At 38.5% G+C, this 17,030-nt stretch overlaps 1 protein-coding gene across 2 annotated transcripts; it reads left to right on the top strand.

Moving 5' to 3' along the window:
• The first annotated feature begins 2,807 nt into the window (after window positions 1-2,807).
• nkain1 (sodium/potassium transporting ATPase interacting 1) lies at window positions 2,808-16,538 on the top strand. 2 transcript variants are annotated; one of them, XM_062990611.1, is made up of 7 exons: window positions 2,808-3,070; window positions 9,102-9,239; window positions 9,325-9,405; window positions 11,562-11,759; window positions 13,025-13,085; window positions 14,370-14,451; window positions 15,491-16,538. In XM_062990611.1, exons 1-7 carry the CDS (start codon window positions 3,017-3,019, stop codon window positions 15,498-15,500), a joined length of 624 nt encoding a protein of 207 aa, XP_062846681.1. In that variant the 5' UTR covers window positions 2,808-3,016; the 3' UTR covers window positions 15,501-16,538. The 2 variants fall into 2 exon arrangements, with proteins under 2 accessions (XP_062846681.1, XP_062846683.1); XM_062990613.1 differs by having other exon boundaries at window positions 14,370-14,455.
• Window positions 16,539-17,030: the final 492 nt, after the last annotated feature.

Raw genomic sequence — 17,030 nt, 5'->3', positions numbered from 1 at the left:
CTTACTGTTTTGAATAATAACATGTCAACTCGAACACATACTTTAGTGGTGGTGAGCTAGTGTAATAGACTGCTATCCCACCAGAAATGGTAATTGTTATATCACCATGTAATTGTAACAGTATTTGTTATAAAGCCTTAAATAAGTGTAACAGTAACTGTTCTAATAAACCATAAAACAGTAATTGCTATACTATTTTATGTAAGTGTAACAACAGTTGTTATAATACCACATGTAGGTGTAACATTTCATGATTTTATTTCATTTTCATCAAGTGCTTTATTCTGGTCAGGATTGTGGCAAGTCTGGTTTTATCTGTAAACAACACACAAGATAGAAATACCCCAGACAGAGCACCAATCCATTAAGGGGCTTTGGCCTTCCCCCTTCAAACATAGCCAATCATGTCTGTGTAGAGCCTGGCCAGCCAATAGCACTGCTGAAATCACAACCCAGATTTGCATCAAACGCATTCAGTTTTTGGGGTGGCCTTGTAGAGGTTAGAAAAACACATAACCAGCCCAATCACTTGTCAGGGATTTATCATTGTTGACTTTATCTTTTGAAGGCATGGTGGAGACTGCTTATGACTCTATGACTACAGACCGTCTTGTATTATGATATGCTTTTACTGTGCTTTTCTTAGCCTCTTCAATGCCCCTTCAGTTAGAAAAAAAGCTGGATCTGTACACTAGATTGCTGTGGGATTTATTATTCACAATTCAAAATCAAGAAACTCTCTGAAATCTGTATTCCTTAAACTAAAATGTTTTTATTCTGTAATTACATATAACAGTTTGGAAAAAGGGAGACAATAAGGGAGTTCTATTTTTGACTTCATAGATGTCAGTTTTTTATGTTTGATGTGAGCATCTACAAGAAGCCAGTAGAGCAGTAGTGTAATATGGAAGTACTTGACTTAGGTAACCAGTTGTGCCGCTGTGTTCTAATTTTACACATGGGCAGAACCGATTAGAAAGAGTCGCATTATTCCAATCTGAGATGATGAGAGGCTATACACGCACCTGAAGTGGCTTTAATGGAAAGAAACTGTCAGACTTGATGTTGAAGAAAAGAAACCTCAATAATCATGTCAGTTTACCAATATTATCTGATAATAATAGCTGCTTATCCAGACACACAGTGATCTGGATGTAAGGACAGATCTCTAGATATTTATAGCAGCACAGTCTGGCTAAGGTTTGACTTTAAATGATGAGCTAATATTCAAGGGAGCTGTAAAGGAGGGGGTGGGGAGGATTTCAAAGGCTTTGGTAGACCTTACATTGTCCAGGGCAGAGTAATAACTGTTACGGGGCAAAACATCTGCACTGGCACTCTTGCTAAAATGTGTGTATTTTAGAAAGAAAATGTGAGGATTAGTTGAGTTGAAGGTATTTGGCATTGCAATGGTAGGAGAAATAATGTAATGATATGACCATCAAGGAAGCAGATGTGAAGGAATATGCATGGTATTCAGGCGAATAAAAATCATCACTGTTTATCTTCTTTTTGTTCTTAAGGATTGATAATACAATATAACACTCAGTGATGAAGTTCATTTGTATGGTACTGGGTTACCTTTGAAAAACGCTGATCAAATTCATTTTGCTTTTAACTGTTTTCTCCATGTTCCTCTGCTAATTTAGCAATAGTTAATTCCCACCCACTGAGTCTCTGCTGTGAGACAACAGCCACCAATCCAGAAGGATGGCTGCTAGCACTGACTTTCTCCAAGACACAAAGCTGACAGCTGTTTTATAAGCTGTGCCCTTTGCAATGACATATGGTAGGTGAACAAGAGTATAGTTGAGCTTGGGCTCACACGTATTGATGATTGATCAGTATTACACAAACGCTATCCCTCCCACTCATGTTGCCATGCCTTAGATCCCACCAGTCTACCAGAGCATGGCATTGTTAATTCCTCTTCTGTCTGGTTTAGGTCTTTATTAAAGGTTTAAAATGTCTTAGCCAAAAATAAATGGAAAATTAAGTTGAAAATCCAGAGCTTTTACGGCAAAGCTCTATACAATTCCAGTATCTTTGATGTTTAGAACTCTAATTTTACTATAATACGTTTAAATGCAGGTCAGATAGAAACTGTGTTCCAACTTGTCCTCAAATTCAAAAAATTCTGTGCATCTAAAGATTGGGACTGTTTTGTTGACCTTAATGTTGTGCCACACCTGAGAGCCAAATGCAATTCTCTACATAAAAAAAATAATAATTTAACCCTTTCGCTCAGCCACAGTGCACAATATTTGGGTGTAGCTGCCACTGTAAGAACGCGTTTAGAGAAGGATAGAAAGCCATTTGAGACTGAGCCATGCTCTTTTCATTTTCTTTGTGTTCGCTTGGCTGGCATGGCAGAAGGAAAAGCAGGCGCACTCCCCCGTGCGGTCACCCCCTCCGCCTGCGAACTTACACGAGGGTTTGGTATCCACCCACAATTCCTTTCTGTCGGTGTTGACAAAGAGCTGGACGGGACGAAGGGATGCTGCTCATTTAAATCTCAATCCGAGCGACTAAAATTGACCAGGTTCGCTTTGTGAGTAGCGGACGCTGGGCACGAGACTCGGTAAGTGACAAAGGTGCGCTTTATCCATCCGCAGATTAAATTAGCGCTATTTTCTCATAAACGCTGCGGTTTATTGCTGATCATATGATGTTCATTAGTGTTAGTTAAACATGTCTCCGCTTTCTCCTTCTCTCTCTCTCTCTTTTCTCTGTGTCTCTCTTCGCTCTTTGTGCTTTCTGGCTGTGCGCGGAATGAAGGCGTGGTCGGTTGCGGTCGGATCCTGATGAGGACAAAGTAAGCCGGCAAAAGTGCGGTTATGATCAGCAGAGGGATCGAGGCACGGAACCGCGGCTGAGGCCCGGTGGGTTCGCTGACCGGCTGCGTTTGAAAGAACTCTGTAAAGCGCTGACACGCGGAGCCACGCTGGAGCTGAACAGAGAGGCCGCCTTCACACGCCGCCTCGCGGGGCCCAAGCCCTGCCTGAAGAGGAAGAGCATGGGCTGCTGCGACGGGAGGTGCACACTGGTGGTCATCTGCTCGCTGCAGCTGGTAGGTGATCTTACTGTACAGAGCGCACCGTACTGTGTGTTTCAGTAAAACCAAAGTAAACTGAACCCTAAAAGCGTGTGTGCAAAGTGTTTGCGTTTGTGAGCATGGGATTGTTTGGGTGATGCCCCTGTCCACAGTAGTCTTGCTGGAAATTGACATGTCCACACTGTAGTACACAACAATGGACGTGTGTGTGTGAGCATGGGGGTGTAGATGATCTCCCGTCCAGCTTTGCCTTGTAGGAAATTGGCAGTTCCACACTATGATGCACTATTCACGCATGGGGGTGTAGGTAATTCCTCCTGTTCAGGATTGCCTTGCTGGAAATTGACAGGTCCACAATAAGACATTACAGTGAGTGTGTATGTGCGCATGTGGGGGTCATTTCCCCCGGTTAGGATTGTCTTGCTGGAAATTGACAGGTCCACAATAAGACACTGCATTTACTGTGTGTGTATGTGTGTGCATGCCTGGCAGGGTATACTTATTCCCCCAGTCTGTGGTTGCCTTGCTGGAAATTAAGTGGCCCATAGTATACATTTAAGTTAAACTTGGTGGCACACAGCATCTTGCGTTCTGAGGAAGTGGGTTTAATCCTCACCTCTTATCATTGTCTGGAAGGAGTTTGGCATGTTTTTCCCACGTCAGTGTGAGTTACATCCTATTCTCCAGTCTTCCAGTTCTCAAAACATTATAATTTTAATTAGCTGTGTTTAATTGACCTTTGGTGTGAATATATTAGTATGTGTTGCCCTGCGATGGATTGGTGCCCTGTTTAGAGTGTATTCCTGCCCTACGCCCACTGTTTCCAGAGTAGGTGTGTACATAAATAAGGTATGGCGGTAGGTGATAATGTGCAGATTTACATTTTATTGTCCCTCAGTGTTCAACTGATGTGAGAGTGAGAATACACATAACTGAATGTGATTCTCTTTGCGAAAGGAGAAAAACTGGCTAAATGTATTGACAACACTGTAGGATTAATGTGATGCTAGGTTATTAGTGCATGCTGAAAACTTAGAGGCACCAACCAAGTAGCTGAGATACCTAAATAGTTCCAACACAGCTGTACATGCCATGATGACTCCATGATGTAAACACCCATACACACAATTGTGCTCATCTGTATTAGAACAGCACACTTTTAACATATGTGTTCTGTTCTATGTTAACAGGTAGCATCTTCAGGGTTTAACTTTAACATGGACCCTTTTATAGAAAAAAAACATAAATGTTAATATGCATCTTGTTACACTTCTAACTTTACACTGATTTGACATTGACATGTCTATATTCACTAAGCTGATCTATCCATCCATCCCTCCATTCATCCATCCATCCATCCACCCTTCTATCCATCTATCCAACTATGTAATGATTCAGATGGTTTGAGTTCTGTGTTGACAGGCACTGTGGTTTCAATCACACCACTCTTATTCATACCATGATAGTGGATCAGAGTCAAAACGGAACCCATCATGTAGAAACAGAAGGCATTCTGGTGTATTCCTAGTTATATCTTAAGGACTAATCTGATATCCCGATATTCCCACATGGTTCACACCAAAATCGTAACTGTAATAAATGTTGGAGTGTGCATCATGGTTTGGACAGCTGGAAACATGTCATTATTGAGGACAATAAACCCAAAATTGTCTAAAAACAGTTTACAATAAAATGTCAGGTTAGTGCTTTATCGCCTAAAACTAAGAGTTGGTGGATGAAACAACAATTTCAAAATACACAAGTAACTCAATCATAAAATTGTATAAAAATAGGAAAGTCAATAAATAATAAATAATTAATACATTTTAGTTAATAAATACTTGTTATTTTGTCTTTCGGCTGGTTCCATATATACGAGTTGCCACATCAGATCTTGGCACAGTTTTTATGCTGGACGCCCTTCCTAACTCAACCCTCCTATTTCTATCTGGGCTTGGGACTGGCATTGAGATTGTGCTGAAAAGTGCACTCCTAATGACTAGGTTGTTTTGGCCACCCCCCTCCTCGGACAATACCAAATCAAGTTCATGCAGCTGTCTGACAGGCCGATAGAACAGCTGACATTTGAATCCTGGATCCTGGATCAGCAGTAGTGGGCTAGCGTATTTTATCACTGTGTAAGTGTGGTTAATGGGTTCAATTAGTTCTAACCACTATATCATACAACTACCACTGTTTAATCAACATCCTCTCCTGAGTATGTAGTCAATCAAATGATTATGCCTTTATTTCTGAATGTACATACTCATGATCTTGTGATCTAATTGTCATATCAATGGTGGTTACAATTGTATAGATGTACAATCTGCCTCCACATCATAAAATACATTATTAAATGGGATTGGAAAATCTGAGCCTATACCAGTCCTGGACTGGTGTAAAGGGCTTTAGGCTAACATTGGCCCCTATACTGTTATATTAATTGGATTACTGTCCAGCACAATCATGAGTAGGAATAATATATGTAATTAATGTGTGTTGTAACTATGTTGTAAGTATGAGCTAAGTATACAAGAAGAAAAGCAGACTTTGTGAATTTTTCTAAAAGTACCTGTCCTAGTTCAGTTTTGTACTGACTAATGGATTCTTGCTTTCTGACTTCTTTTGAAACACGATGCCCCAGATCTGTGTGTTTAGTAAATGTGTCCTGAAATAGCGTCGTACTCCCTATTTTGCCCTACTCTCTAACTGTGAAGATTATTATGGGTGCTCTGCATCCCTTAGGCTATATTGTCTGTAGACTAACCTACTGTAGTGCATTGTGGGATGTCAGAAGTGTGCTGATTTTCTGCACCAGGGATTCTATACCATGGCATTGCAGGGAGTTTGTAGGACTAGGATGGAAATGCCAATTTTATCTTAAACAGAAAAAGGAAACTACAGTGGGGTCAAAAAGTATTTAGTCAGCCACTGATTGTGCAAGTTCTCCTACTTAGAAAGATGAGAGAGGTCTGTAATTTTCATCATAGGTACACTTCAACTATGAGAGACAAAATGAGAAAAAAAAAATCCAGGAAATCACATTGTAGGATTTTTAAAGAATTGTTTTGTAAATTATGGTGGAAAATAAGTATTTGGTCAATAACAAACAAGCAAGATTTCTGGCTCTCACAGACCTGTAACTTCTTCTTTAAGAAGCTCTTCTGTCCTCCACTCGTTACCTGTATTAATGGCACCTGTTTGACCTCGTTATCTGTATAAAAGACACCTGTCCACAGCCTCAAACAGTCAGACTCCAAACTCAACCATGGCCAAGACCAAAGAGCTGTCGAAGGACACCAGGAAGAAAATTGTAGACCTGCACCAGGCTGGGAAGAGTGAATCTACAATAGGCAAGCAGGTTGGTGTGAATAAATCAACTGTGGGAGCAATTGTAAGAAAATGGAAGACATACAAGACCATTGATAATCTCCCTTGGGGTCAAGATCTCATCCCTTGCGGTCAAAATGATCATGAGAACGGTGAGCAAAAATCCCAGAACTACACAGAGGGACCTGATGAATGACCTGCAGAGAGCTGGGACCAAAGTAACAAAGGCTACCATCAGTAACACACTACACCGAGAGGGACTCAAATCCTGCAGTGCCAGGCGTGTCCCCCTGCTTAAGCCAGTACATGTCCAGGCCCGTCTGAAGTTTGCCAGAGAGCATATGGATGATCCAGGAGAGGATTGGGAGAATATCATGTGGTCAGATGAAACCAAAATGGAACTTTTTGGTAAAAACTCAACTCGTCGTGTTTGGAGGAAGAAGAAAAACCCAAGAACACCATACCTACTGTGAAGCATGGGGGTGGAAACATCATGCTTTGGGCTGTTTTTCTGCAAAGGGGACAGGACGACTGATCCGTGTTAAGGGAAGAATGAACGGGGCCATGTATCGTGAGATTTTAAGCCAAAACCTCCTTCCATCAGTGAGAGCACTGAAGATGGAACGTGGCTGGGTCTTCCAGCATAACAATAATCCCAAACACACCGCTCGGGCAACGAAGGAGTGGCTCCATAAAAAGCATTTCAAGGTCCTGGAGTGGCCTAGCCAGTCTCCAGACCTCAACCCCATAGAAAATTTGTGGAGTCCGTGTTGCCCAGCGACAGCCCCAAAACATCACTGCTCTAGAGGAGATCTGCATGGAGGAATGGGCCAAAATACCAGCTACAGTGTGTGCAAACCTGGTGAAGACTTACAGGAAACATTTGACCTCTGTCATTGCCAACAAAGTATTGAGTTGAACTTTTGTTATTGACCAAATACTTATTTTCCACCATAATTTACAAATAAATTCTTTAAAAATCCTACAATGTGATTTCCTGGATTTGTTTTTCTCATTTTGTCTCTCATAGTTGAACTGTACCTATGATGAAAATTACAGACCTCTCTCATCTTTCTAAGTAGGAGAACTTGCACAATCAGTGGCTGACTAAATACTTTTTGACCCCACTGTATAAATATTTAAGTGTTTAGTAAATGTCATTTAATTGATAGCAAGACAAACATTTTCCTGTAGCTTAAAGCAGCTTTATATTTAGAACACTTAAAAGTTGCTTGATATATATAGAAAGTGAAAGATCCATGCACACAAAAAATTAAAGATCCAACATCTAGGTGTATTTTAAATTGTTTATAGTCAGCTCCTGAATGACCAAACAGGATAAGCATTTGCCCTATTGTCTATGGCTGGGAGCTGATTGATTCTGCTCTCTGGGTAAAACGAACAACATGCCTGTCTCCTCTATGAATCAAGTAATGGTGGCTTGTCCCGGTCTGTAAGATTGTACATTTTGAATTTGGTGGGAAACTACCAGCTACAAGTGTGTTGACCTGGCCAATGACATGTGTCTAAAGGGAAGCACATGCTGGCCCCTATTCTCTTGGATTGGTGTCTGTCTTGTAATGGGTACACTCAGAAAGCAGGTCAAAATTGGGTAAATGATCTACATTGCTTAGAAATTGGGGTTAAAAAAAATCGGTATAAATCTTAATTGGTACAATAAACTGTTGGTGTAACTGACAGAAACAGACTGTGGACAGACTGTGGACTTAGACATGCACTAATACACTGCGGGTGTGGAGGAGGGATCTCCTGAGGTAGGGTCTTTTTTTCTCATAGGGCTGTGGGCTGGTGCTCCAGGCAGTTGCCATGGAAACAGTTGCAGCAGAGTGCCATGGGATTGCTTATGCATTTGTGTGTGTGTGTGTGTGTGTGTGTGTGTGTGTGTGTGTGTGTGTGTGAAGGGCCTATGCATTGAATGTGTTTTATTGGCTTTGTACGGCTCATTTTGGATAAGCAATCCACACATACCCAATTGGTTATGGTAAGTATAAATAGATAACAGGCCACAATTTCTTGCTGTGTTCTGTGAGACATAACCTCATACATCATGACTTCACAACACTTTAATTCAATTTTAGTGGCAATTTTGACTTTTACTTACTTTGTATGTCAACTTCTGTCTACTGTGGATTAAGGGCTTGCACTGGTAGTTGAAACTGGTACATTTTCCCAACTCCATCACTTTTGCCCCTCTGTTGTGTCATTCAGAGCTCTGTGCTTTGTTTAAATTTTAAACAACACAGGCAACTGAATGTATGGTGTTAAAAAAGTAATAAAACTGCCAGTGCTCAGTTCATTATAAAGCCTGGATAGAGAGAGAATGAACTGTCTGTGCATGTGAGTGACAACAAAAAAACAAAACTTGGCCATATAGCTGATCTATTTTAAGTTTGAACAATCCAGAGTATTTACAAATGAGAGGCTAGAATGTCAGACTGTTCAATTATTCATTGGCAGATGTTCTGCTCCACAGCTTTTGCACAGCGCTATGCTACATTTTTAATGCATATGTGTAATCAGAACCAGGACTTGTCTTCTTATGTCTTAATCACCATAAGAATTCAGAACTATTTCCTGTTTAGTGTTGTATAAAAATACATATTCTACAGTGCATTAATGTATGCTTGAGTCTAATCCTTTTTGATCAGTGATTAGAGCACATTAACATTATGTATGTGTTTGTGTGTTTTTGTAGCTGGCAGTTCTGCAGAGGCAGGTCTTTGATTTTCTGGGCTATCAATGGGCTCCAATCTTGGCCAACTTTCTCCACATCCTGGCTGTTATTTTGGCAGTATTTGGGACGGTGCAGGCCCGCTCTCGATATCTTATACTGGTGAGTGCTCATGGCTCATGCTTGCATACCTAACACTTATAGGTATATATTAGCTCCATTAATGTGATTGTCTGTGTATGTTTAGTATGCAGTGTGGCTGGTGGTCTGGGTTGGCTGGAACTCATTTATCATTTGTTTCTACCTTGGGGTGGGCCACCTCTCTCAGGTAAGTAAGAACAGAATATTTGGCTCAGTATATTTTTACAGTATTAGTTCTGCCATAAAACACAGCCAAGTGAGCCAAGATATGTATTTGTTTAAAGGTCTCAAAAGTGCTTTGTATTTTAGCCCCTGGACATAAAACAAAAGCTTTTTAACTAGTTAAAATTGCTTACGGTAGTGCTGTTGCTTCACAGCAAGACAGGCCTGCCTTGCACAAGTCCAAAGACATGTCGTCAGACCAACTGGAACTACTAAAATTTGCCCTAAATGTGTGTGTGTCTATCCTGTGCTGGACTGCCGACCTGTCCAGGGAATCATGGCGACCAGGATAAAGTGGTAGTAAAACAGACAATGAATAGATTCATGAATAAACAAGTGAATAACAATTTCCTAAATGACAAAACCCCATTAGAAATAACATTTAGAAGTAATATTTTAACAGGGATTTGCACAGAACTTCATCATCTGACCAACATAACTCATTCGGGCTGTAAAATTTTGTATTATGTATCATGATACATAAATGGTACACATGATTGCAAGGTCTCTGAAAACTTTGTTTCCTTTTAGCTATGTGCAAACTTCACCTATCTAAAACAATACAAATTAGAACATATTTTATGATTGCCTTATATTTACCAAATTGATTGAAACAGGCGCAATAAAACCAGAATGCAGTACTGCTATTAGTAAATATGCTAATTCCTAATTGATGCCTGCAATATTTTCCAAAAAGGGGCAATGTAGGACAGAAATGTCTGGCTTTCCACATATAAACAGGTAACAGGTGATTTAAGGCTCAGTCATTTATGAGCAAGAATTGGTCGAGATTTGCCACTTTGAAAAAGTACTTCAGCAATTAGTACAACATAAATTGAATAAATGATAAATTGCTGTGTTGCTCAACCACAGGTGCCTAGCATTTTAAAGCCAGGTTAAGGACTTACAGTTTTAAAAGTGTAATTCACTATATGTGTTTGTTCCTGCTGTAAATGAAACTTTACAAACATAAATAGAATGAAATTATCATTGCTGGCATCTGTGGATGCAGTGATTATAAGACAAGTTTCGAGCGTATGAGCATCCCCAATTTGCTTACACATTATAAGTCAAAACAATACACATTAGAAGTCTATAGCTTAAAATGTGCATGGTTAAGTGCCAACTGGTGGCATATATTGGGATTTTAGAGAGAGTCATACAGTCATCAAGGTGCATTTCTTTCCGGGAAGTTCATGATTATTTTAGCAATCATTTTGTATGCCCTAAAACCATAGACACAGAATGTGTGTGCTTGACTGGCCTGTCTGCAGTCCAGATCTGTCTTCTATTGAAAATGTATGGTGCAGCAAGAAGAAGGGAATCAGAAAACAGTGACTATGGACTGCTGAGCAGCTGAAGTCAAGTATCCTGCAAGAATGAACAAAAATCTTATTTGCAAAACTGCAACAAATATTGTTACCAAACCATTAAAAAGTCTCATTAATAAGAAAGGTGATGGAACACAGTGCTAAACACGCCTCCGTCCCAACCTTCTGGAGTGCAGGCAACAAATTCTAAATTAGTTTATATCTACAAAGTACAATTAGGTTAATTAGTAAAAACATTGGAAATCTTTTGTTTCAGCTTTTACAATTCAAGAGAAAGAACAAGTCACAGATTTATTTTTATTTTTACTGAGTTTTACAAACGTCCCAGCATTTCTGGAAAGGGTTTGTATATAGTGCTCACTGTTATGAAATCAAAATCAGACAAGTAGTTGCATGTGTCAGTTTAGGATCTCATTTCAAGTGTTTAAAAAATGTGTGACACTTATTTACACTGGTTTGTTATAAATGAAGGATAAGTCATTAAGAAAAGAATCAGTGACCGTTCACAATGAAACTTTGACTATAAAATTTCCACCCAAGTCTGTACTCTGTAAAATTTAATTTTCAAAACACATTCTTATTAAAGATAACAGAAAAAAAAAAACTAAGATAAAATCTCTCACTTAACAAAACCAAAAGTTAAATGACTGATTGCATTTTAAATTATACCAAATAATTTTTTATTCTTTGTTTCTCTGTGACATTTTTATTTCTTTAACTGTATGCGGTAAAAATGTAGGTATTAAAGTATGTTCAGATGTAGGGATCTAAGCATTTCTCTATATTTCAGGATAGAGATTTTCTGATGACATTTAACACCTCTTTACATCGCTCCTGGTGGATGGAAAATGGGCCTGGTTGCTTAGTTACAACCGTTCCTGACTCCCCATTGGCTCCTCAAGACCATCATGTGATCACGGTCAGCGGCTGCCTACTGGACTATCAATATATAGAGGTGGTCAGTTCTGCTCTGCAAGTGTTCCTCGCAGTAAGTGTTCCGTCTCGGCACCATTTAGAGCTTTTACACTTTCTAACACGGTGTTTCTCAACCTTTTTCAGTCACGGCACCCCATTAAAAGTATTCAAAATCTCGAGTCACCCCAGTCTAAAATGTATTAAAAAACTTACACTCTGCATCCCTCGGACTGCTAACACACAAAAACACTACAGGGAAGAGACGTACTGTGGTTGTATTGCATTAAGTTTTACAAAAATCCTCTCTTGTGCAGAGATGTGCCTGTGTTTGTTTCTGCTTTAAAACGTACGCGCCATGAACCAATCAGATTTAACATCATTAAAGAAGTTTATAGTTTATTTCTCAATTATTTGTCATTATACCACTAGCACTGCTCATTGTCTGCATGTTCTCTCTGTAGCTCGGTTACGGCTCTCAAACTCAAAAGAAGCTTTATTGGCATGACAAATAAGGACATTCGTATTGCCAAAGCAAGTTACACAGAGAAATAATAAAAATAACAATAAAAAAGAACAAATATATACAAAACAGTTACATGTGCAAAAATAATAAAATATTAATAAAAACAGTGCAATATAATAACAATAAAAATTATAATATTTACATTAATGAGGTAATGAGCTCTCTCTCTCTCTCTCTCTCTCTCTGTGTGTGTGTGTGTGTGTGTGTGTGTGTCGCTTGCTCTCCCCGCGATACTGAAAGTGATTTGAATTTAGACAATAAACAGCTCTTATTTATTATGACTGATTAATTCCCTCTACTGATGAAAGCGGAATGGATGAATTACAGCCAATAAGAACAGCACAGAAATATAAATATATATTATAACGGCTCCCAGAGGCGTGACTCGGTTCCTTTTGTTCATTTTAAAGAGCCGTTCAATAGAATCGGATCATGCGCGAACGAGCCATCACTATAGGCAACGCACGCAACCCGCATTGACGTTGTAGCATGGGGAAAGGGGCGTGTGAGACAAATTTTGATGTTTGAGGTGGCTAATGGAATAAATTTTCATGATAAGTTGACTTTTTTGTATTTTATTATTTTATTTTAAATTTATTTCATAATATCAGTAACGTGAGAATATTTTTGACGGCACCCCTGACGAAGCCAGACCCCGGTTGAGAAAGGCTGTTCTAACACACCCTGTAGAGTCTCAAAACAGTCACATTTTGTATTTAAATTAAACAGTCATGGTAGCTGTAAAGATTTGCACATGCATAACTAACAAATTGTATTTAAACACAACTGTTTTACATTCTATTCTCTTTTCCCAGCTTTTCGGCTTCGTTTATGCCTGCTATGTTAGCAAAGTCCTACTGGATGATGAGGACAGCTGTAAGTGTTGCATGTTTTTGCTGTACTGGAGCTATAGAATATTACTATGTTATAGATGACATTCACTTATAAGAGACATTTATGTCATAACATTCTGGAAATATGAATGATTTCTGCTTCTGTTCTTTTCTTACTATGACTGGAACACATTTGCCCAAATAACTTCTATAAATTTGAAGGTATTTCAGCTTTTTTGAGAAAAATATAAGTAAATGTTTTACATAGAGCAATTTAAATGATTAATTTGGTGGAGTGGAAGGTTTTATGTTATTTAACTTTGTGCACTTATTAGACTGAGCTATAAGCATTACAGTAGGAAAGGCTATAAAACTCACACAGATGTCAGAAAGTGGATTAGGCCAGTCATTTTACATTGAGTCATTTTCACACAGCATCTGTTCCCCAAATCCTCTATTCAAACAATTGTCTCTGAGATGTAGCCCCACACCTGCCAGAATTGAAACTGAATCCAAGTGCAATATGCTTAACCAAGGTAGAACAATACTAAAACAAAAAAGAGAGAAATACAATAAAGCAGTAGTCAAAATAACAAAAACAAAGAAACAAAAGACACAAAACCCCCCACAGCTCTCAAGAAAGAAAGTGGATAGAACAGGGATAGCACAGAACTGAAAATCCAAACTGTCACCCTTTGAGAGGAAACTTGTCTGGATAGTTAGATGTAATTCAGGAACTTCCAAGATTAGGTCTGCCATGAAGTAGAAGCTTCTTGAATATGGTTGTCATTGGCCACAGTCAAAAAGCTTAACATTGCCAAAAGCTTAAAGGCTGTAATGCAAGAAGGCCTCCATCATCAACTGGTTGTTTTAACAGGACAACAACCCAAGACATGTGCCCAAACTAGTTTTTAAGGCTTAATTCAGGGTAAAATTATACTATTAAAATGGTCCTACAAAAAGTCCTGACATTAGCTCTAAATAGGTTTATAAACTGTTCTGTAAAGTTAAATATGTGTGATTGAGGACAAAATATATCTAGGGACATGTATTATAAATATTAGGTATGCTGTGTGCATATTTTCTACAAAGGTAATTTCATCTTTTTAGAAAACCACCAGTAAACGTAATAAAAAATGCAAATTTATAAGATTTTGGGGAACAGCCCTGACATACATGTACCTTACAAGTGTATGGGAAGTTGTGACTTTAACAGTTTGCAGTTTATCTATATTTAACTATAGGTGTTATTACTTAAGATATAGTTCACTGTAGCGCCTTACATTATATTGTTTTTTTTGTTTTGTTTGCTTCATTTATGTTACAGTTGATTTCATTGGTGGATTTGACTCATATGGTTACCAGCCTCCACAGAAGAGTCCCCACCTACAGCTGGAGCCTCTCTACACGTAGGTGAAGTAATCATAATGCTGAATAAGATATCTTGACAGATTTAGGTCTAAATATTAAAATATAAGCAATATAACAGTATAAGGCTTGCCATCAGTATTTGGCAAAATAAAATATAAATGACCAAAATCTGATATGTATTTATGTAGGATGTGTAATTTGTAGGCATATAGCATTAATTTTCACCTTTAGTCTGTTTATCTTAAAATATGTTTGCTGACTTGTGCAATATCTCACAGGTGTGTTGATCATCACCTGCTTTAATCCATTGGCTACTGCTTTCACATAAAAAATTAGACATAACACATCAAGAAAACACAAACGAATCAATGATTTTAATCTTCCTGACCTAGCAATTACATTTGGAGAAGATGGATAATTGAACAGAACAACCTCAGACATACAGTCAAAATAACCTAAGACTTGTTTCTGAAGATGCAGGCTGGGGTGTTCACATTACTTACTTTTATGGTCAGCTATATTGTTAATGTTTTCTAAAAGCACTAGCTTTTTCTGTCAAAGTGTCTCAAAGCTGTACAGTAATGTAGGCTGTTGAATCTGTACTTCATACTTTTCCCCAGTCAGTTATGTTTTTCAAACTTATATGTGCGTACAATGTTAATGTATGTAATTAGGACGTGTGTACATTTGAATTGAATATATGCACAGGATGTACAGTATATTAAATAACCAAAAGTGCTTACATACTTACTGTATTTTGCCTCACTTCAAATACCTCACAATATGGCCATTCCATTTAATTTAAAATCTTCGTGTGACCTGAGATATTTACACAATGTCTTACCAGGCAGGTACTAATTATTTATTTTATTTTACTTTATCCTGGTCAGTGTAGTACCACAAAAACCAAATAATAAAGTGTACTGCTAATGTACTGTTCTAAACACATCTGATTAGACTTGGTGACATTTAATACACCTTAAACATTAATGTTTTAGAGTAGAGAAAACACTAACTAGTGTAACAGGGGCTTTTCAGGGGCTGCTTTTTATTGTCTGTATGTTTCTTTTTGTTTAGGACTGGGTAGGAGGACGAAGCAGACGCTCCAGATAGCTGAACTTCTTGAGACGCCGTCCTGTGTTTTGGGGAATATATCACTACAAATTTGTTTCTGAAACTGTCTCCCTCTGCTGGCAGAAAACAGAACTGCAGCACAGACGCTGTGCATTGAGCGGGTCACTGTGAGAGAGAGGCTTTGGGGGGAAGCTCGTACTGCCACACATTTTCGAACATGTTTCTGTACTTAGGAATTCTGGGTACAGCTTCAAATTTGATATATATCGCAATGATTTATTCCACAGAATACAACTTGGTTTCAAAGACTTGGGGCATTGTTGTTGACCCCTTTAAACATGATGTGCTTCCATTTTAAACTTTTTTATTCTGCACTGTACATTTCTTTAAGTTCTCACTGACGTTTGGTTAGTATTAAGTACATACAATATTGAGTGTGATCAGTAGACAGTATGTGCATTTGCCCATGGCCAGTGGGGGAGGGAGTCAAGGCAGGCAAACAAGTAACCGACAGTGTCACTGAGGCTTCATTGTTTTGCCTATTTCTTTAGGCATTGATGGAGAGGCATTGGTGGGGACTCTGATCCTTTTGCCATGTGTGCTATTGTATGTTTAGTCTTATTTGCAAGGAGGATAACGTTTGACCCAGGTAACCTTTGATCTCGGAGCTGCCTCATCAGCTCCACTGTGTGTGTGAGGGAGATAATGTTTTTGTTTTATACTTTGACTTAAGCCAATACAGTGTGATGTGTTAGCTGAAGGTTTTAGGTCGATTAGTTGTGTAGTTGAGGAATGTTGTAGAATTTTCTGCATGTAAATATCAGGATGTTTGTAGAAAAGATATGTCATGTGTATGTGTGTGTGAAAAAGTGTGTGTGAGCGAGCGAGAGAGAGAGAGAGAGAGAGAGTTTGGCCCGGTCCATTTTATGATGAATGTGATCAGCCATAAATGTTTATTTCTAAACAACTTTACAATAAATATATATGTTCATGTACATGGTTAGGGCAAGAAATAAGTGAGTGAGTTCATTGGAAGGACAAATAAACTCTTTCTAGATAACTCTGGGGTTTTTTTCTTTGAAGAGAAACAATAACAAAACAATAAGTGCAATCCCAGTTGTAAAATATCAGTTTAGTATTCAACCCCTTTTTTCACGTACATTTAAGGTCAAACATTTACACACATTTATTTTCTCTGTAAGAAAAATCAAGAACTTACAACATTTTGTAAGTCAAGTTGTCAAAACCCATACCAACCAAGACCCAGACAAGACCAAGACCTTCAATGTTCAACACCAAGACAAGCCCAGGACTAAAGTAAAACAATCATAACCCCTCATTGTTCATAAATGTTTTGGTATATTGTAGATATGGTATATTATTCAGCAATATTATGTTTAGCTTGTTTTCTGTCCCTGGCTTAAAAATGTCAAGTGTCGTAATACTGTTAAACTGTCCAGAAATAATTTCATCTTTATTTGTTAAATTTAAACTTAAATGTTTCTTTTGGTGAACACTGCAGAGTTAACTCTGTTTCGTTTAG

This window comes from Trichomycterus rosablanca, chromosome 2 (genome assembly GCF_030014385.1).
Source record: "Trichomycterus rosablanca isolate fTriRos1 chromosome 2, fTriRos1.hap1, whole genome shotgun sequence".
In the NCBI taxonomy this organism is placed as follows: Eukaryota; Metazoa; Chordata; class Actinopteri; order Siluriformes; family Trichomycteridae; genus Trichomycterus; species Trichomycterus rosablanca.
Note: the sequence above shows the minus strand (reverse complement) of the source record. Positions and strands in the feature narration are given on the sequence as shown.

Excerpts from the sequence above, each read along its gene's own strand:
- nkain1 (XM_062990611.1), top strand. The coding sequence starts at position 3,017 with ATGGGCTGCTGCGACGGGAGGTGCACACTGGTGGTCATCTGCTCGCTG. Across the intron at positions 3,071-9,101 it reads TCATCTGCTCGCTGCAGCTG|CTGGCAGTTCTGCAGAGGCA; the intron begins GTAGGTGATCTT and ends GTGTTTTTGTAG. Across the intron at positions 11,760-13,024 it reads CTCTGCAAGTGTTCCTCGCA|CTTTTCGGCTTCGTTTATGC; the intron begins GTAAGTGTTCCG and ends CTCTTTTCCCAG.